The 22,904-nt window shown below is 39.4% G+C and overlaps 1 protein-coding gene across 6 annotated transcripts in view; it reads right to left on the bottom strand.

Moving 5' to 3' along the window:
* Positions 1–22,904, bottom strand: part of LOC131547140 (cyclin-dependent kinase 16) — a 45,601-nt gene that overhangs the window by 6,392 nt on the left and 16,305 nt on the right. For 4 of the 6 annotated variants that reach the window (XM_058787476.1, XM_058787479.1, XM_058787478.1 and 1 more), the window contains exons 4-13: positions 21,253–21,378; positions 14,379–14,435; positions 13,163–13,277; positions 9,054–9,148; positions 8,904–8,966; positions 7,897–8,020; positions 7,663–7,783; positions 6,586–6,683; positions 5,502–5,607; positions 4,047–4,089 (exon numbers count right to left, since the gene is read on the bottom strand). In XM_058787476.1, coding sequence (XP_058643459.1) covers positions 4,047–4,089; positions 5,502–5,607; positions 6,586–6,683; positions 7,663–7,783; positions 7,897–8,020; positions 8,904–8,966; positions 9,054–9,148; positions 13,163–13,277; positions 14,379–14,435; positions 21,253–21,378 — 948 coding nt within the window. The remainder of the gene's footprint in view (positions 1–4,046; positions 4,090–5,501; positions 5,608–6,585; positions 6,684–7,662; positions 7,784–7,896; positions 8,021–8,903; positions 8,967–9,053; positions 9,149–13,162; positions 13,278–14,378; positions 14,436–21,252; positions 21,379–22,904) is intronic. The other 2 variants (XM_058787477.1, XM_058787481.1) reach the window with 2 other exon arrangements.

Raw genomic sequence — 22,904 nt, 5'->3', positions numbered from 1 at the left:
AATTCAAGTTGATGTGTCTCTGTGAAATCCCTTTTCATTTGTTCTATAATATTTTCACACTAAAAATAATGGTAATCTTTCTGACAGAACTTTAAGGGGGTGACATCATCAAAATATTTTTGAGCACAAAAAAGCAGTGGTTACTGGTGTAACCTTGGTTCTGTGAATGATGGAAACCAGTAACCAGTATTCTATTTCACTGTTTCACCACTAGAGACAGTCAAAACATAGGACAGTGGTTCTCAATTCCAGACCTTGCGTACCCGCTCTGCACATTTTGTATGTATCTCTTATCACTTCAGGCATTTGTTCTATTTGACTGTAAGTGCCCTACGAAGTGGACATCACAGGATATTCCGCCGTCATTCCAGTTCGAAGGGAACGTATATGTTCCATTCAAAGGGCATTAAACTGTGCGAGATGGCAGTGGCATAGCGCAAATCTGTGAATGAATGTTCCGAAGTGAAGTAAACTTCAACAGATTTCCCCTGCTCAGGGAGTAGGGCGCAAAGAACACTGTGTAGGGACCATGTCAATCAGAACAATTCATACATGGAGCGTTCTTCGGTTTGTTAAATAACAGAGACATGCAAAATATGCAGAGCAGGTGGTTGCCAGGACTGGAATTGGGAACCACTGACAAATACAACCAAGTAACAAAGACTACTATAGAGGTTTTCAAACCTGTCCTGGAGGTAGAGGTCTTCACGGGTCCAAAAATCCGAAGAGACCCATAAATGTGCTGCACCGAACCGACCCGGACCCGTATTTTATTTGAAGGTGGGACCCGAACCCGTGCAGACCCGAGAAATGCCTTAAATGTACTACCCGGACCCGATGCGGACCCGACCATTATTCGAAAGTTGGCCCTGAACCCGGCCGGGAAGACACAGACCCGACTGCACCCGATCGGCACATATTGCACAGCAAACTGCTATTAAGGCAATAACAAGTTGCGAGAGAAAAAAAAAATCCCTTACTACTGTTAGTAGCCTTCTCCCTGACTGCGATGCATACAATCCTCCTAGCCAATAAATTTCCATCCATGTTAGCTGTTCGTTCCTCTCTATTGCCGACTGAAAGAGTCTTAATCCACTGATTATTGCTTTAAAAGTCTACTTGCTGTCACGGTCAGTGACGGATGACTAATGCAACTTCGCATTTTTTTTTTTTTTTTTACATCTCGAGTCAACTTCGACTCGTTGCGTTTACGCAACAATAACGATACTTTTTGTTGGTTGTAATAAAGACTCGGAGCAATTCTTTTTTTAGCAAAAAACGTGCAGAACAAGAAGTGCGTTACACTTTACTGCGTGCGTGTTCAATAACAAGTGCGTCTCTTCTTCAGTTTTGTTTCAGGTTTTTTTCCCCCAAATCTCTCATGAAGGAATCCATGATCACCGTCCGCTTGCAGTAGGCAAATACCATTCTCTCCTGTCCTCTTCCTTCTCTAATGTTTCTGCTGCCAACATATCTTACTACTAAAACAAAATCAGCAACACCTCAGACACCCTGACATCATTTACAACTTTCTCCTCTTTTATCTGTCCCCCTCCACCTCCTTCCACTTCTTCTCCGACTGCTAATGACTTTGCCAGCTTCTTCACTGATAAGGTGGCAACCATCAGCAACCAATTCTTTACATCACTCACCCACAGCCAACATGCTTGTACACCATTAGGAACATCAGACCCTTCCTGTCATAATATGCAGAACAGCTACTTGTCCTATCTCTTGTAATATCAAGATTGGACTACAGCAATGCTCTACTGGTAGGCCTCCAACCAGTGCAACTACGTCCCAGCAGATGATCCAGAACACAACAGCATATTTGGTCTTAAATCAGTGAAAGAGAAAGATTAAAACATTGCCTCTGTCATTACTGTAAAGCCGGTGGTCACATCCTTGCCGAATATCTGGTGTGACCACCCCAACCTTCAGTGAGTCATGTTGCTACTTTGTCTATCATTCAATCTTCATTGTACACCAAAGTAACAGCAAACTGTGCCTACATCTCGGTCTAAGTTAATGCTGTCCTTGACCCTGGCTCGGCAGGGAACTTCATCTCTGCTGCAAGCTCCACCTCTAATCGATCTTCTGAGCCACCATACTCTCGATCCCCTCTGTAACGGGAAAGCCCTTGGGAAAGAGGATCATCGCTTTTTGAGCTGAGACCATCACGCTAAATGTCAGTTGTACTCATGTGGAAGAAATCTCTTTTCTAGTTCCAGAGTTTAATCCTGGAGCACACTTGGCTACAACAACGCCGGAGAGGATTTGTTATGGGGAGAGTCTCCATCTCCATCATTGTGGTCTCCTCCTACCAAGTCGTCCACTCCCATGTTCCACAAACAAATCTCACATCATCCAAATCCATGCCATTTCCACAGACAGTCCTCACTGTGAGTCCAAAATAGATGTCCCCCTGGAATACTGAATATTCCAGGATGTGTTTAGCCACAACGTGCTTCCCTTATCTACCATGGGACTGTGGCATTGACCTAATGTCAGGTGTGCATTACCCAAGGGATGGATTTACCCCTTTCATTTCCGAAATAAAAGGCTACGAAGGGGTACATAGAGGTAGGGGTAACCTAGAAATACATTAGTCCTTCTACATCCCCTGCCATTTTGAGTATCTTCTTCATGGCCAAAAAGGACAGAGACTTGAGGCCCTGTATAGCCTATTGCCTTCATCACACCCACTAGCTACTATAAATATTGGGTCATGCCGTATGGCCTGGCCAATGCTCCCTTTGTATTCCTGAGTTTCATTAATGAGGTGTTCTGGGACTGCATACAACATTTCATCATAGTGTACATTGATAGTATCCTCATATACTCCCAGAACAAGACAGACCATCGTCATCATGTCGTGCTGGCACTCAGCAGACCGAGGTGGAGCTGGGGCAAAGTGGAGCCAAAGGGGTGGAGAAACAAGGCATAGTTGTAGGACTGGAAGTCCGTGGCACATCCAGGAGGATGACTGACCAAGGCAGATATGAAGGGTCGACAGAGCATCCAGGGGAGTCTGAGGCTCAAGGGTCTAGGGCTCAGAGGCTCAAGGTGAAGGCAGGGGATTGACACACTAGGCGGAGCTGGCAAACTGGAAGCCCAAGGCAAATCTGAGCTGCAAGGTATGGCCAACAAAGGAGGAGCTGAAAGACTGAGGGGAGCTAGAAGAGACAGGACTGAAAAACTGGCTTTAATTAACAAAGGAGGAGAGAGAGGGAGACTGGACAAGAGCAATGATCCTGAAGGAGACTTGGGACTGGCTGACAAAGGGGATTCAGGGCTGTGCGAAATCAGTGGAGCAGGAGATTCAGGGCTGGGTGGAACCTAAACAGAGTATCTAAACATTTGGAGGGGATCGGCAAGGAAGGAGTTTGCTCAAAGTAAAAACAAGGACAGGAGCTGGCTCTGTGTCACTCAAGTCAATCAACCACTCCAGGTAATCCAATTCCAACAAAAGTGGTGGGTAATGGCTCTGACTCTGGGTAGATGATGTCAGGATGGTGGGAGTGGGCTGTAGCTGTGTTATGATGTCGTCCTCTACCTCACTGATGGTAAATGGTGAACACCACAGCCAAAGCACAACAACCAGCCAGGGACATGCTGGAATCTTCTGCCAATATTCCATCCATCCATCTGCCAATGTTCCCTTGCAGCTCACTCCAAAGCAATCCAACGGGATACGGTCATCCCACAAGGTCTGGTGACAATATTCCATCTTGAATAATGGACCACAGAATAGTTTCTGGTCCAAGAAAAACTGCTGCTAGATCCATATTTAAGGTCTGTTTCTTTGTCACGTGGTTGCAACAAGGATGAGTTTGAGCAGGATCAAGTTGCAGCAGTGAAACTTTAACAATAACTTAAAAATGTATTCAAACCAATCCTACTCAACCACTTGAAATCGATTTAAGAACAGACATATTAAATGGTAAAATAAAGTAAGATGTAAATCTTTAAAGTAGACAACAATCCAAAACTTTTTTATGTCTTAGGCATTTCTTTGCAAGGGCAAAATCAAATGCACACTTTACCTGTAATAACTGGCATAGTAGATCATGTCCATCATTGGTGATCCTGTAGTACAAAATCACACAAAACGTATTATAGCTGTAGGTTTCCAGTCTCAATGTAACTTTTAGTAGTCATATCACATGAATTCTCAACTGATTTATCATTTATGGTTGAATCACTTGCTTTTTATTTTCATTACGGAAAAAAAGCTACTACTAGCAAAATAGAGTAATTTGGTGTCATTCCATTTCTCATTTTCCTTTTTCCATTTGCTATTTAATTTGTCTCTCCTCAATCTGTTTTATGTGTGGAAAAGGTCTGTGTACATTTTACCCATTTGATATCCTTTCTGAAATGAATAATGAGAAATGGAAAGATGGCTTGTGTTTTTTTTTTTTTTTTTCATTTAGTTTATCCAATGGAAAATGAGTTTTCGGCTCTTTCTCATTTTTCGTTTGTGGTTTACAAATCAGTTTATGGCTTTGATATTTCATTTGCACATGGGCAGCAATGAAACACCCTTTTTATCTTGTTGGTCCAGCCAATTCTGTCAGGCAGAATTAGAGGCATTAGAGGCAAAGTTTTGCAGCAGCAATATGTGCCCAGCAACATATTTGTTTTAAATGTCATACATAATTAACAGTAAGTAGTGGTTCCCATCGCGACAATCGCTTATTAAAATGGGACTTGGCAGTGTCAAGCCGACTCCTGCTCTGCCTGACAGAATTAAAGGGTTAGTTCACCCAAAAATTAAAATTCTGTCATTAATTACTCACCCTCATGTCGTTCTAAAGCCGTAAGACCTTCGTTCATCTACGGAACACAAATTAAGATAATTTTGATGGAATCTGAGAGCTGAGAGCAAAGAAAACAATAATAACATAATTTATTCAGCAATTCTTCTCCCCGAGTTACCGTCTTATGCCATTTTGGATCCCAGAACGTAATCAGCATAATGAGCGTTGTTTACGTTCAGCATGCGCGCGCTGTCTACTGAACGTAAACAGTGCTGGTTAGGTTCAATTATGTTTAACAAATAAATTATGTTATTATTTTTTCTTTGCGCACAAAAAGTTTTCTCGTAGCTTCGTAAAATTACGGTTGAACCCCTGATGTCACATGGACTATTTTACCGATGTCCTCTACGTTTCTGTGCGTTGATCGTGGTTATATCCTTGCTGTCTGTGGAGGGTCAGAGAGCTCTCAGATTCCATCAAAAATATCTTAATCTGTGTTCCGAAGATGAATGAAGGTCTTACGGGTTTGGAACGACATGAAGGTGAGTAATTAATGACAGAATTTTAATTTTTGGGGGAACTAACCCTTTAAGGCCGCAACAAAGACAGAGCGGTTTGACCAACAAGATAAAAGGGGCATCTCAGCAATATCACAACAGCTGTCAAACAGAAAGGAATTTCGTACACTTAAAAAAAAAAAAAAAAAAAAAGCAAGAACAGAAAACAACAGATACACACCTGGGTGCATGAGTGATCAGAGGTTCCCCATCATAATGGGGAAAGTTGTATGAAAGGAAGTTATCAGTGGTGTTAATTCCTGGCCAAGACTTTTCAGTAGGAGTACCTGAAGATGACATGCAAGATTATAATCAAAATAGACTCTCAAATACACTCCAAGTCATTAGAGTCAGCTAGAGATACAAGTTAAAAAAAAGAAAGAAAAAAAGGTGTGGCTTTGCAAACCCTATTCAACTGTAATGGGATCTTATAGCTTATTACACTTGCAGAAAATGAACGTTTCAACTCAGTTATGACATTAGTATCATTACTAAGATATTATGTAGAGCACATTTTACTGTATTTCATTAAAAAAATAATAATAATTCAAAAACATGCAATATTCAAACAAACATGTAACAACAAACACAATACACCTACTACTACAGACACAATATAATAATCGAGCCTGAATCATGCATGTGCAACCCATCAGACCAAACAGGATGAGTATAAATAGAAAAATAAATTACCTGACATGTTTTCTTTCGAGTTTGGTATTATACATTTGTAATAAATCAGGGATGTCCAATTCTGCTCCTGGAGGGCCAACATCTTGAGTTTAGCTCAAACCAACTTCAACACACTTTCCTGGACATCTCTAGTAAGACTAAAGTGCATTTAATTAGGGTTGGAGCTAAACTCTGCAGGACAGTGACTCTCCAGGAGCAGGTCTGGACACCCCTGTAATAAATATTGAAAATAATTGCATTTTGGTTTCACATGTCCTTTTATGTTGTTTACCTCTTTGGCACAGTGTTTTGAATAGGGGGTCGTATCATCGTATTATATTTGTTAGACACCTAATATAAAGTAGGTACATTGAAAACATCAAGTCCCAATTGGTTTATAATATGCAAACATGGAAACACTGTAAAGCCAACAATGAACAAAAAAGACTAAAAAAATAAATTGTTGATGTGTGTAGTAAAAGTCTGAGAAAAATATACATAAAACTGTACCAAATCCAAAACATAATTAAAGAGTTTTGTTGTAAATTAGTTAGCAAACAAGCTTACTAAGTGCATAACGCCTCAGCTCTTACCCAATATACGAAATATAAGATGAAGCTCATCCTCCACTGTCGACCCAGGGAAGAGGGGGCGTCCTGTGATCATTTCGTAGAATATACAACCTACACCCCTATGTTAACAAAAGCAAAGCAGAGAGACAAAAAGAATGAAGTGCCTTTTGAGAAATGTATAAAAGGCACACTTCAGGCCGAAAAGAGAGTGGGCAGGGTCTCTGAATTTCAGAAGAGCAGACATGTTCTCCAGGTTAAGCACACAATTTTGGGTTCTCTTTGGGGTCTCCATCCGTGCTCCTGGAGCACTATCAACCAGCAGAGTTAAGCTCCAACTATAATGTGCCGTACACTTACAGAATGCAAGCATCTAAAGGGCACACAAGTCTGAAGTAGTGAATTGAGGTAAAGGGCTGCAGAGCCAGTGGTGGTTTTGTAGACAAACATCAATGAATGACCTTGAATTTTATGCGAGCAGCTATTGGTAGCCTATTGATGAACAGAGGTGAGGCGTGCATTCTTTTCAGCCACATTCTGGATTAATTATAGAGGTTTGACAGAACTTGCTGGAAGACCTGCCAAGAGAGCACTGTAATAGTCCAGCTTGGACAAAACAAGAACTTAAGAGTTTAAAATATGAATATGGTTTCATTAATTTACTCTTATTTTCACCCATGTATGCGTGATCGTATGCATATGTTTGTTTAACCTAGTTAATGTGTGTTTGTGTTTTAGTTTAATAAAACTTTATGCACAATCAGAAGTATTCATTCTGTCACCGCTTGCAAAACAAAGTCCCTTTAATGAGCCAATCTTGCTACGTGCTCTAATGCATTAGTACTATAAGAACGTTATTTTCTGTGGCCACTTATATATATATATATATATATAAATTATAAAACCAGTTATAATCAATTATAACTATAAATTAATTATTTATAGGTCCCTTTTGAGCTAATTTACAACCATATATAATACGTTATGGTAGTTTATTCAATCTTGAAAATAAGGTATGATATTTCCTGCAAATGTACATCATTTGACTCGTGTTTATGAGAGTAATTTAAATGAACATGTAAGTGTGTATGTGCATCTCACCAGATGTCGATGGAGGTGGTGTACTCTGTTGATCCCAGCAGCACATCAGGAGGTCTGTACCAGAGAGTGACTACTTCATTAGAAAACGTCTTTGTGGGCACTGACTTTTCACGCGCAAGGCCTACAGTACACAAACAAACCATTAAACTCCACACTGTACAATTACTGTAAGTTTGTAAATGTGTTTCTGTTAAGTATGACGAGTATTTGGATGTGTGAGCGATTAGGGCCTACCAAAGTCGGCAAGTTTGAGCTCTCCCCTGTCATTGATGAGAAGGTTCTGAGGTTTTAGGTCTCTGTGCAAAACTTTCTGCCGATGGCAATAAGCTAGACCTCGCAATAGCTGAAACAGGAAAATCTATAAGGTGGCAACAAAGAGTACAAAAAAAGTCATTCCAATATCAGGTGCTTACCTTTAAAAAAAAGCGCTATATAAATAAAGGTGACTTTAGTATTTACCTTTATTGCTGTAAACTATGCTTCAAAAACATCTTCCTAGTGTGCATTTAACAATAAACTTGACTACCCAGAGGCTAATGTGTTTATATGGCTTTGCTTTTGATTATCCTTTACATGGCAGGCACTTGTTCTCTCTTTGATATATCTTTTCCCTGTTTTCTTGTTTCTTTGCTATAGTGTTTTGGGCTTGTAGCTGGCTACTCTTGCTCTCTAGTTGCGCTTTGTATCCTCCTGCTTGTAAAATCTACGGTATTTAAAGGTATACCATATTTTGCACTATATTGTTTGTGCACTATATTCTGTCTTCTGAAGCCATATAATGGATTTGCATGATAAACAGACTGAAATTGAAATTTTTATGCACAGAAAACCTTCCCGTTTGCCATAGTCTATTCAGATGAAGCTGTGTTGTGCAAGGTTTGATGTGAATGATGACAAACCTCATTGGTATTGGAGAGTGATGAATGCAGTGAGGAATCATTTAACTTCAAAACCTACTGCGAAAAGGCTGATGCACTAGGCACTGTTTTGCTTCCATTTTGTTGCCTGTCTTTACTATATTTAATTTGATTATTTTATTAATCTTATCTATTTAATTGATTAAATCAATGCCTTTGTCTCTGTACCCAACTTCTGCTACGAAATACAGGTTTAGTTTTCCTCAATAATTTTCCCTCATGCATTACATTTTTAGTATTATTTGTTTAAGATAATAAACAAACTCATTTTAAACTAAAATTACAGGCAGTTATAGCTGGCAGACATATGCCTTCGCCCCTAACCTTTACATTATAAATGCTCATTATGCTCCCACAGTCATCCAAATACTGTTTGAGGTCCCTCTCCTGAAAAAGACAGAGCACAAATAAATTAGAATTAGGTGGACAAAATTAGAAAAACAATGATGAATAAAATATATGCGCATCACCCACCAAGTACTCGAAGACTAGTGTAAGGCACTTCTCTGTGTGAATGATGTCGTGGAGGGTGACAATGTTGGCATGTTTCAAGTTCTTCAGAAGAGACACTGGCAGAGAGAGAAATATCATCACATCAAATCAACATAAATAAAAACTATGCTGTCAAACGATTAATCATGATTAATCCCATCCAAAATAAACGTTTTTGTTTATGTAATATATGTGTGTGTACCATGTATATTTATTATGTATATATAAATACACACACATACAGTATATATTTTGAAAATATTTACATGTATTTACAACACAAATTCCCGAAATGTTGGGACGTTTTTTAAAATTTGAATAAAATGAAAACTAAAAGACTTTCAAATCACACTAGCCAATATTTTATTCACCATTGAACATAGATAACATAACAAATGTTTAAACTGAGAAATTCTACACTTCTATCCACTAAATGAGCTCATTTCAAATTTGATGCCTGCTATAGGTTTCAAAAAAGTTGGCACGGGAACAACAAGGCTGAAAAAGCAAGACATTTTGAAAAGATTCAGCTGAGAGAACATCCAGCAACTAATTAAGTTAACTGACATCAGGTCTGTAACATGATTAGCTATAAAAGGGATGTCTTAGAGAAACAGAGTCTCTCAGAAGTAAAGATGGCCAGAGGCTCTCCAATCTGTGAAAGAGTGCATAAAAAGATTGTGGAATACTTTAAAAACAACGTTCCTCAACATAAAATTGCAAAGGCTTTGCAAATCTCATCATCTACAGTGCATAACATCATCAAAAGATTCAGAGAAACTGGAGAAATCTCTGTGCGTAAGGGACAAGTCCGAAGACCTTTGTTGGATGCCCGTGGTCTTGGGCCTCAGACGACACTGCATCACTCATCGGCATGATTCTGTCATTGACATTACTAAATGGGCCCAGGAATACTTCCAGAAACCACTGTCGGTAAACACAATCCGCCGTGCCATCTGCAGATGCCAACTAAAGCTCTATCATGCAGAAAGGAAGCCATATTTGAAGATGGTCCAGAAGCACCGTTGTGTCCTGTGGGCCAAGGCTCATTTAAAATGGACTGTTTCAAAGTGGGAAAGTGTTCTATGCTCAGACGAGTCCAAATTTGACATTCTTGTTGGAAATCACGGACGCCGTGTCCTCCGGGCTAAAGAGGAGGGAGATCTTCCAGCGAGTTATCAGCGTTCAGTTCAAAAGCCAGCATCTCTGATGGTATGAGGGTGCATAAGTGCATACGGTATGGACAGCTTGCATGTTTTGGAAGGCACTATGAATGCTGAAAGGTATATAAAGGTTTTAGAGCAACATATGCTCCCCTCCAGATGACGTGTATTTCAGCAGGACAATGCAAAACCACATACTGCAGCTATTACAACAGCATGGCTTCATAGTAGAAAAGTCCGGGTGCTGAAGATCCATATCTTTCACCTATAGAGAACATCTGGCACATCATTAAAGGAAAAATACGTCAAAGATGACCACAATCTCATCAGCAGCTGGTGAGAAATTTCATTTTATTCAAATTTAAAAAAAAACGTCCCAATATTTCCGGAATTCAGGTTGTACATGTACAGGTGCTGGTCATATAATTAGAATATCATCGAAAAGTTGATTTATTTCACTAATTCCATTCAAAAGTGAAACTTGTATATTATATTCATCCATTACACACAGACCGATATATTTAAAATGTTTATTTCTTTTAATTTTGATGATTAGAGCTTACAGCTCATGAAAGTCAAAAATCAGTATCTCAAAATATTAGAATATTACTTAAGACCAATACAAAGAAAGGATTTTTAGAAATCTTGGCCAACTGAAAAGTATGAAAATGAAAAGTATGAGCATGTACAGCACTCAATACTTAGTTGGGGCTCCTTTTGCCTGAATTACTGCAGCAATGCGGCGTGGCATGGAGTCGATCAGTCTGTGGCACTGCTCAGGTGTTATGAGAGCCCAGGTTGCTCTGATAGTGGCCTTCAGCTCATCATCAAGCACAGTAACACTATGGTCATTGAACCAGCTTTTGGTACCTTTGGCAGTGTGTGCAGGTGCCAAGTCCTGCTGGAAAATGAAATCAGCATCTCCATAAAGCTTGTCAACAGAAGGAAGCATGAAGTGCTCTAAAATTTCCTGGTAGATGGCTGCGTTGACTGTGGACTTCAGAAAACACAGTGGACCAACACCAGCAGATGACATGGCAGCCCAAATCATCACTGACTGTGGAAACTTCACACTGGACTTCAAGAAACATGGATTCTGTGCCTCTCCACTCTTCCTCCAGACTCTGGGACCTTCACCAAATGAAATGTAAAATTTACTTTCATCTGAAAAGAGGACTTTGGACCACTGAGCAACAGTCCAGTTCTTTTTCTCCACAGCCCAGTTAAGATGCTTCTGACGTTGTCTCTGGTTCAGAAGTGGCTTGGTAGCCCTTTTCCTGAAGACGTCTGAGCGTGGTGACTCTTGATGCACTGACTCCAGCTTCAGTTCTCTCCTTGTGAAGCTCTCACAAGTGTTTGAATCGGCTTTGCTTGACAGTATTCTCAAGCTTGCGGTCATCCCTGTTGCTTGTGCACCTTTTCCTACCCAAATTCTTCCTTCCAGTCAACTTTGCATTTAATATGCTTTGATACAGCACTCTGTAAACAGCCACACCTTTCAGTAATGACCTTCTGTGACTTACCCTCTTTGTGGAGGGTGTCAATGTTCGTCTTCTGGATCATTGCCAAGTCAGCAGTCTTCCCCATTATTGTGGTTTCAAAGAACAAGAGATACCCAGAATTTATACTGTAGGGATGGTCATTTATTCAAACTCAAATGTAAATATTATAATATTTTGAGATACTGATTTTTGACTTTCATGAGCTGTAAGCTCTAATCATCAAAATTAAAAGAAATAAACATTTGAAATATATCAGTCTGTGTGTAATGAATGAATATAATATACAAGTTTCACTTTTTGAATGGAATTAGTGAAATAAATAAACTTTTTGATGATATTCTAATTATATGACGAGCACCTGTATATATTTATATTATATAATTTATATTATATATAAATATATTTAATATACAAATATAACATATTTTTATTAAATATATACATGCATGTGTGTGTGTTTACATATACATAATAAATATACACATATATTATGTAAACAAAAACTTTTATTTTGGATGTGATCATGATTAATCGTTTGACAGCACTAATAAAAACATCATAAGAAGTGATCTACACTTAGAGCCTGGCACCGTTACTCTAGTCTACTAGGAAAACTGTGTTAAATAATCCTAATAGCAATATACATGCATTAAGAATTACTAGAGTCTTGAGTACACTTGTATATGTATATATTTATGTATATATTGTCCCCAAGGGGGGAATAAAGTTAATCAATCAATATTTTAACAATAGCCAAACACAAATATATATATATATATATATAAATAATTCTACAATCAAACTTTTGTTGTTTTGAGAGATGAAGGCTATAATCTGGAAGGAAGGATCTAACCAGCATAGAGAAAGAGGTGGCCAGACTTGATGCACAACAAGAAGATACATCAGAGTCAAAAGTTAGAGAAACAGACACATTCCGTCACCATTCAGCTAGAAGCTTCATTCAACAGTACACTCTAAACACCAGCTTTATCAATGAGACTGAAGAGAAAATGCTCAGATTCTGCTGGTCTTTTATAAAGCACATCTGACACTGGCAAAAAGGGAAACAAGAAAACATCCCAAATGAAGATTAGATGGTAAAATATTTGAAATTAGTACTATGGATGGATGAAACTAAGTTTGAGTGCTTGATCTGTTGTGGAAATAGATCTTAAAGTCTGTGAGAAGTAACCTACAAGCCAAACACCTGTGGGAAGTACTTCAGAAGGGACAAGATGAAAACTTGATGCAGGATTGCATGCAGGATTCTTTGATGAATGATACGACATTCATTAGAAATGGATACAATTTCTAAAGACGTTTGTAAACACAATTTTACAATAATTTTTAATTTGATGCATCCTAAGTCTGAATTACTCAATGTTTCGAGCGTTTTAATGGTAATATGTATGTATATGCATTGTACCTTCTCGTATGGCGGTGCAAGGTGCGCCTTCTTCATACTCCAGTCTGATTTCTTTCAGAGCCACTAGATTATCCGTTAGTTTACTACGACCCTTAAACACTGTTGCATATGTGCCCTGCACACCAACACACACATACAACATGCTGTTCAGTGGCATTAATAATGTGTAATGGCATTTGCATTTATATAAACAGGCAAGCTATAAAATGATCAGAAAAGAACAATATCAACTGACCAATGTAGCGTCAGTCTAAAACTGTCTTAACCAGTGTTGGGGGAACGGACTACTTTTTAAACTGTAACACATTACTTTTCAATGTACAAGAAAATATCTGAGTTACTTTTTCAAATAACTAATGTCAGTTACTTTGTTTTCCATGTATTGACTGACAGCTGTCCCCGTGTGGAGAGAAATCTGGAGCGAGTACAGAGGCGTTGTGTGCGCTGTGTGAACATCATGTTACTGTAGATCTAGACTAAATGTCAACATGTATTTACTCATCTCACACTCACAATATTACACAAACCTGCAAAAATTAAATGTTAACACAAAACTCTTTATGCATTTAATTCCATTTTATTAACCAATCAATGAGCCTTCAATGATCCAATTCAAACATACTAATAAGAAAAATGACTTTAGATAAACATAATATTTGTGTTTCATTGTGTGTGTGTGTGTTTGTGTGAGAGAGAGAAAGAGAGAAGAATGTGTTGAACTTTCTTTTGCATCCTATTCTTCGTGCAATCTAGAATAGCAGCACAACTGAAAGGTTTGTTTGAGCTTTTTATTCATTTCACTTTTAGTGTGAAAGGGCTTTTATATTGGCCAAAATAGAACTTCTTTATATTAAAAATAAACAAGAAAGCCCAGGCTAGATGAGAAAAAGTAACGCAAGAGTAATGTAATGCATTACTTTTCATAAAAAGTAACTAAATCAATTAGTTACTTTTTTAGGGAGTAATGCGATATTGTAATGCATTACTTTTAAAAGTAACTTTCCCCAACACTGGTTTTAACATATTCTTCTAACAATATAATCAAAAGAAAGAAGGCAACATAAGGATAACCCACTCCATTTACAACATTTTAAACACTTCTGTTCAAAGGTGAAACACTCAAAATGATTCAGATGACAATTCTGTTGATTCAAAACTATCACAAACTGTGGTAACAGTCTAGTGTGCAGAAGATTTAGGATTATCAGTATCTCACCTCTCCCAATTTGTCCAGTTTGACATATGTCTCTAATTTGCCAAATCCGATTTCTGACTGAAAGGAAAACAAATCTCAGTGATTAGCTGGCTGTATCAAAGAGAACTATCATCAAGGACTGTTAGCAATGGGCTTTCACTGAAAGACAAGGCACATTAATGTTTTGTTTTGTTTTTTGTCTATGACCTCATGTAAACATTAAAAGAAAAGTGTAATGAGCCTTAACATCCACAGAGAGAGTTCTTTGCGTTTATGTATTGATTAAAGAAAAAAGGAAGGAAGGTGCATAGAATAATTTCTGCAAAACAACTAATACAACTACACTATTTTCAGCATCAAGGCCTGTTCACACCAATTTTCACATGCGATTTTTATTTATTTTTTGTCTGCTCAGACTAATGTTAAAAAACCAAAACAAAACGGCAGATGGGCTGAATGAAGATGCAATTTCATTCTTACAGAAAAGGAGAAATACAACACTACACAAATACAACAGTATAATATGTTATTTATCAAGATACTAATATAACTACATACTATATACTATAAGTACTGGATGACGGCTCCAGGTAAACATTAGTCCTACCATCCGTCTTTGGTCACGTGACTACACTCAATGGTCGTGTGGCTCTTGCGACACTGAAGAACAAGTCCATACACCAAATATGAGGGAATAAGTAAAAGCAAGGGGAGAACAATAACAATAATTAACAATAAAATTTATTTACATTAATTAAGGATGAATTAAGAAAGACAGAATAAATATTGCTTCCTTTTTTTTTTTTTTTTTTTACTGGTATGGAACACCCCCATTAAGTCAATTCCCAATGCATGTCCTGGCTCAGTGGCATGGGTGCTCTGGGAAGACTGCTTGGTTTGGAGTTGCCGAGCTTGTATTTCTGGCAGACACCACAGCTTGCTAGCAGACTACAGGTGAGCGATGGTATTGTCACTGATTTGGGCTTGTGAAATTTTGGGTGATGGAGAAACAGGGTACAGCTTATATTTTTAGAGGCATGAAGGTTTGTAATAATGTGAAGACTTTGAATTCCATCGCTTCCAGGTAATGGCTCCACTTTTCCATAATCTCGAACACACTGCTAAACACTTTTCAGAGGTGGAATAATTCCACTCTGTTGCCCATAATGCCTTTTAGGCTTAGGCTATTACCTTCTCTCCATCCACAGAGTGAGGATTACTCTCAGTCCCATGTCACTAGCATCCATGTGGAAAAACTTTCCTCTCAGTTCTGTGAGAACCTTTTGCAATAGCCTCTGCAATGTGACAATGCCATTGTATAGTCCATACGGCATATAATTGAATTTGTATAGTTATTTAGTTGTTATAAATACTGTAATTTCCTTACTCATCTCCTCAATGTCCACTTGCCAGTACCCTGATTGCAGATCCAGTGCACTGAACTAGGAGGCCCTTTTCATTGATTCAAGGATGTCATGTATCAGTGGCACTGTGTACACATCAGGGATGGTCTTCCCATTGAGTATTTGGTAGTCCATGAAGAACCCGTATAAACCATTATGTTTGGGGAAGATGACCACAGGGGAGGACCATGGGGAGAGAGAAGTCTCAATGATGTTGATGTTGATGTTGTCTTTTAACACCTGGTCTACCAGGTTTTCAATGATTTTCTTCTTGATATTCTGATTTGAATTTTGGAATTCGATTGAGTCCAGTGTTGATCCATTTCAGTTCAATAACTGTGTAAAATGAAAAGGGTGGTAGATGTATCCTCTCTCTTTGTTTTCAAGCCATAGAGGCTGGTTCTGTCATCCAGGATAGCCCTCGTGGTACCAAGGAGTCAGGTGAGTGTCCTTCATAATGTATCTGTCCACCCAACAGTCTGTGCCATGCCATGTGAAGATAATGGAATTATAGTGTCTGGCTTGGGAAACCTTTCCATCAGACATAATAAATCTTTTGGAAAGAGTGCCACAGTGACTGATGGAGGGTCCTCCCCTAGTTGTCTCTATAGGTTCTCCTACATGGTAACCCTGTTGGAAAAAAACAGCATATGCTGTTTTGAAGTATGGCAGCTGGTTTAAGCTACTGCTGCTGTTACTTAATACATCGATCTAATATAAACGTGATTTCTTTCCCAACTGTTTACCTTCACAGACATAACTACTGTATTTTTCACAAACTTGTGTGTATTTGACAGTTTAGGCACAATAAGACACAAAAGAGAACTTAGTTTAGTACTCATATGCTGTGACAGCTGCCTTCTGTGTGTGTACTTCGGATGTGTGCGCTCAGAAAACCGTATATCAGAAGTTAAAACTGATATGGCTTTAAAATGCTTGATTTTAACATGATAATCAAAACCTAACAGATGCTTTTCGCACAATATCTGAGATACGAGCTATAAAGACACAGCCCTATTCTGGAAAAGGGGACAGCAGCTCATTTGCTTTTAAAGAGACATGAACGAAAACAGTGCGTTTCTGCTTCCACTCAAAATATGATAATTTAAAATGATATAATAAATGATCTGTGCAGTATTTTGAGCTGAATCTTCACAGACATATTCTGGGGACACCTGAGACAAGATTACATCTTGTAAAAAGGGGCATAATTAGGCACCCTTTCAATTTTGGCAGCCCCTGAAATGGCATTTACATTATAGCACTCATTAAAGGATGTGCTTTGTATTGCTTAAACAGAGCAAGAGAATATATCGCGTTAAACATGTAACCATGGTTCCAAGGAACAAGACATTGCATCCTCTAGTGGACACTATGGGGAATGCCATCAGCATGACCGGTGTCTGAAGCATATGTGAAAACACTTCCAAATCCCGTGCAGCCCGTGACATCATTAGCGGGGTGCCGGAAGTATAAGAGGGTGCCTGTAATGCACGTCAACAACTTTTTTGTCTGAAGGAGACATGAAACAGGCAGGCCCTAGGCGTGTCAAAGGGACTCAGTGTCTCGTTTCCTCTCGGGGAGCAGGGGGGAACTCAGGAGGGATATCAAGGAGAGGTGTCAGACTGTTGGTCGCAGCCGTTGGATTTCAGGAAGGGGGAGGAGCACAAGTGGAAACACAAATTTTCTGGGGGGCAACCCCCTCAGAGGCTTTAGAAGAAGACCTGGTCAGGTGGGGAATGTATCTCCTGAAAGCCGCTGACTGCACCCTTGCCTCCCTAAACTTCTCGACTACTGCCTCAACAGATATACCGAAAAGCCCGGAAGGGCGAAAGTGGAGTATCAAAAAGAAAGTTCTTCTCCTTCTTCCCAATGTCTGCTAAGTTAAACCACAGATGTTCAACCTCTCTCTGTGGCCACCATTGCCGCCTTAGTAGCAAAGTGCTATCCACGGGATCCAATGACTCGAGAGAAAGAATATCCAGATCCCACAGATCGCTCAAGCTCGCAGTCGAAGATCTAGAGAGATCCCTTTTCGAGCTTCTCCATGAGCTCAACTTGTGATCCCCACAAGGTGAGTTTCCGCCATGCCTCAGCCAGCAGCGTGAACTGAGTCTCGAGATGCAGGCGCCTGTCCCACATCCCTCGAGAATAGGGAGAAGCGAGAGTGGAGCTTCCTCGTCGGAAATTTATCACAATGAGGGCATTCAGTGCCCTCGAGCACTAAACGCACGTGCTCCTCGCTGAGACACACAATGCAAAGGCCATGTGTGTCCTCAGGTGTCAGAAATCTCGGACACAGAGGCACACACTTCCTAAAACGCTTGCTCAACTTCTTGCTCTCCATAGTAATTCACACATGCTGAACAAACTCCTGAAGACAAAAAGCTGATGACATGCATTACAGGTGCCCTCTTATACCTCCCATTCCCCAGAATGTCCACTAGAGGATGCAGTTTGAGTTCCCTTGAAGAGAAACCTAAGTGTCCATAATTCAGGTTCAGTTGAGTGAGTAAGTTTACCCTCTTTAACTTAATGATGTAGGACTGAATGTACAAAGCAAACTATTTGCTAAAAATAACCACAACAATAACAGCAACACTGAAATAGGAGAGCATGGTTTATTTGTCAATCAGATGCTTGTGAAAGTTAGTATAAGAAACCCTGAACATTTTCATTCAGAACCATCATTGGTCGGTAGAAAGAAGAATAGAACACCACCGTGTCCTAACTACACGCGATGCGACAAGCAATTTGGGTGTCCACACCAGACGCGACGTGACACCGCGATGCGACAGAATCAATCAAATATCACAGCCAATCAGAAGCGTGTGTGGGCGGAGCCTCTCTGAAAGCGCACTGCTCTCGCAACAAAATGGATACGTTTATAATCTAATTCATAAATATTAAAGCTTTTTAACATCATTAAATGTAAATACTGAGTGACTGATAACATCTTTGTTATGGAATACACTCGTTGGTTCGCAGTGAGTTCACAGTTTTAATGGTCATCTTTGCTTTAATTTATTTTTCAAAATCTGAGGTAAACTATCTATTGTTGCTTTCAGTATGGCTATAAGGTCACACAATATGATATTTAAACTCATATTAGACATGTTTAACTTTGAATCACCTGAGATTATCTACGGTCATATAGTTTGTATGTTGTCGTTACAGCCGCGACGTCGCAGAAATAGAAACCGTTTCTAAATTAGAAATTTTGCGTGTCGCAGCTAGTTAGGACAAAAACTCTGATTAACATAGAAAAGATACCTTTTATCGCATGTCGTGGCGTGGCGTCACGTGTAGTTAGGACATGGTGTTAAGCTTTTGAACTAAAATGAAGATAAGTAAAAACCCACTTGTCTTGTAGAGGTGTTTGGTGGGATTTTCTCTCTAGGTGCAGTCATTGGGGTTTTGGAGCCATGAATGAAGGAAATGTGTTAGGTAGCTGGGATGAATGCATGCAATCTGAAGAGTGTATGACTACTACATATTTTCTTCATTTGACTCTCCCTTTTCTAATCTCTACGAAGGAAACAATCTATGACCCTTCATCCTTGCTAAGTCACGGATCCTTTATCCCTGTCAAGCCACCATGCACAACTTCCCTTAGACTGGTTTCCCAGTTAACAGTATTGTGTATAGGCTTTGTCTGTTTTTGTAATTTGTTCTTTAAGGGCCAATAAATCTATCTTAAGTAGCTCAATCTCTGTCTACATTGTTTGGACATACTCAACAGTTTATCATCATCCTCAGATTGTTCATCGTCTGAGTTCTGGTTTAGCATCTGCCATGTGAAGCCGCATAAGTCGGGAGAGCCACAAACCCATTTTTACATTTCTTTTAATAAATTGTGTTTAACACTTTAATACAGTGTTATTTTTGTTCCTTGTGCATTTGTGAGATTTATCTGATGCATCAGCAGTCAGTCTTCCAATACTCCACAACAAAGCAACAGATCCATGCTATTTCACACCAGCTGAACAAAACATAATCCATGCTCAGCAATCAAAAACAATAAAAAAAGGGGGAATAAATGCTCTCCCGAATGCTGGGATGCCAGCTCTAAATGTGGACAGGTTGTTCAACATTAGTCCTTCCATCCATCTTTGGTCATGTAACCACAGGAAGACAAGAAGTCTCGTGGGGCTCTCACAACACTGAAGAACGAGACCATAAACCAAATTCAAGAGGAGAAAACGAAAAACAATAACAATTAGCCTTAATTTACATGAATTAAGGAAAACATAATAAATATTGCTCCCCTTATGTGGCCATGCTACAAGAAGTTCAGATTTTTATTTGTTATGATGTTTATCAGAGAACACCAAACACAAGAGTAGACAACAAAGCCGGTTCCAAGTTTTTCCTCTGCTATTCACTGTCTTTTAGTAAAATAGTCTTTTCATGGTGTCACCAAGTAATAGTTTTATGTAACCATTTATGTAGCGTCTCTGGGCACATGACCAAAACCATGACTCATTAATTGGCCTTTTTTTACCGGTTTTTTTTTTCTTTTTTTCACAATGGAAAAGTTTCCTCTCCATAAAAAATCACATTGATGGCATGCAAATGTTTGTGTCGGTCTGAGTAGACCCATTAACTGCCGTTCATTCAAATGAAATGTTTATCGCACCCAATTTTGCACCGAACATTCATCTTGGTGTGAACAGACCTTGAAATTGGTGTAATTTGACTAAAGGAAAAAACAATAAGAGGTTTTATTATCCACTCACAAAAACCAATCACTCTAAACATCCACACATCATAATCTTAAAGGGGTCATGACATGGATTGAAAAATAAATAAATAAATAAAATAAATATGTGGAAAATTATTATTTTCAACCCTCATTCTGAGCCTCTCTCAGAAACAGACTGTTTTTAAGGGTCTGAACGCCAGTGGGCGGGGCCTATGTCGATGCGTTGCTCTGGAGGCGGTGTTTATGCAAAGACTGTGACTTTGTGACTCCTTGTCCCTATGGATCCAAAACGAGCCGTATTCTGAGTCTAAATTATTTTTTATTGATAAGGACATTTTAAGTTATGAAACTTGCAGGATGTATTAAGCATACAAACACCTCTTCTGTATCAAAAGATCAAGGGAAATTTGGTTTCTCATGTCATGACCCCTTTATTTTTTCTAAATTGTTAATTTTGCAACAAATGACAATAATTCACTACCATTCTGAAGACCAAACCTCTATATAGTATATTTGATACAAAATTTCTTGTATAATTAACACCATGATCAACCTTGATTTCATAATAAAAAAAAAATTTTTTTGCCTACTTCATCTCCCACTTTTTTAAACAATTATTGACAAATATATTAATTTCAAGTTGTCAATGTTGTCAATGCTAATATTCTTCAATCTTCAAATTAAAATTCAAGATTATGACAATTACCATAATAACAAATGGCCTTCAAAACAAGACAGAATAGATCTAAATAAAAATAATATTTTCTTACGACAAAGAAAAACTCACAAGTGACGTTCTGCGAAGCCTTCGACTTAGAGGTTTGTCAAATGGGGGGCTGTTTGTTGCAAACTTCTTCAGGTAACCTTCTGGCAAACGGATATCAGCTGGCAGTGAGAGACGTTTATTGATGTCCTGAAGAGGAAATGGAAGGAAAGGAAATATGTAATGTGCCAAAGAGCGGTTGTATGGGGCAGCACTCTTGATGAATATATCTTAATGGAATACTGATGGAAGTGCAGGTATACAACCCTATTGTGAGCTCACATTAGCAAAAACTATGACCAAAGAAAGGCAAAGCAAGGCTCTCAACAAACAGTAGCCAATTATGTGTGGCAGCTCTCAAGAGGGACAAACAGCAGTATATGTTGAAGCCATTCATACAAAGACAGATACAAAAGAGTGTGAAAAGTGCACGCTAAAGAATGAACTCTTAATTGAACTGGTTAAACTAAAATCTCAAAAAACATAGGACTAAAGCTGGGCACTGACAAACAAGCTGTGGCCAAATGTGGCCCCTCTGGTGGGGAACGAGTGAGAGTTGGAACAAGAAGTTCAGAAACACCAGCTAGATATAGTTGGCCTCACTACACGAAGCAAACGCCTGCATAGGGGCTGAACTCTCTCCATCTCTGGAGTTGGCCAGGGTGAGAGGAGTGAAGCAGGTGTGGGAATCACAAGTCTCTGACTCAACACCATTGTTTTGGGGTTTAGCCCAGTGGATGGGAAGGTTGCCTCAATGTGACCCAGTGAAGCAGAGGGGAAGACTCTTACTGTGTTCTGTGCTCATATCTGGCCTTCTTTCAGACCCTTGGTGGGGCCCTGGGAAAGGGCAACTTCAACACTTACTGTATGTTGATGACAACAGAGGGATCTGGAGAAAAGTTACCAGGAAGAACAGCTTGCCTGATCATACCCAAGTGGTGTTCCATTGGCCATAACAAATACCATGTTCCAACATATGGTGGTTCGTAATCGTATCTGGTCCAAGGCCACCTTAGGCTTAAGGTTGGCAATCGACTTCATTGTCATATCTTTGGACCTGCGGCTGTTTGTTTTGGACACTCAGGAAAAGAAAGGAGAAATGGGAAACCCAAACAAATCATGCAGGTGAACTGGGACCTTTAGCAGAGAATCCTGTCAAAGTTCTTTAACTCCCACCTTGAGTGGAGCTATTCCTTTATCCCAAGGAATCCTGGAGAAATGGATTCAGGGTGGGTTCAAAGCCTCTATTGCAGAAACAGCTGCTTTGAACTGTGGCTGGAAGGTGGTTGTTGATGCCTGTCAAGGCAGCAACCCAAGAACACATCAGTGGACATGAACAATGAGGGAGGCCGTTAAGCAGAGAAAGGAAGCCTTTTGGGATTGATTAGCCTTTGGGTCTCTCAATTCAGCTGACAGGTTTCAACAGGCTAGGAGGACTGCAGAAGCAAAAAAATCAGGTATGGGCAGAGCTCTGAGAAGCCATACTTTTTGCTGGCCTCAAAGAGGGTCTGGCAAATCATCTGATGGCTTATGGAGGGGAAGCATAGGTTAGTCTAGGCTGTTGTAATTCTGGACAGGAACTTGCTGACCTCACCTGGCAATATAGCTTGGAGGTAGATGGAACACTATGAAGATCTTCTGAACCCAGAAGCCTTCCCCTCACAAGTAGAGGGCTG

The sequence above is a fragment of the Onychostoma macrolepis genome, chromosome 09 (genome assembly GCF_012432095.1).
Source record: "Onychostoma macrolepis isolate SWU-2019 chromosome 09, ASM1243209v1, whole genome shotgun sequence".
Lineage (NCBI taxonomy): Eukaryota > Metazoa > Chordata > Actinopteri > Cypriniformes > Cyprinidae > Onychostoma > Onychostoma macrolepis.
This window is presented reverse-complemented; position numbering and strand designations above follow the sequence as displayed.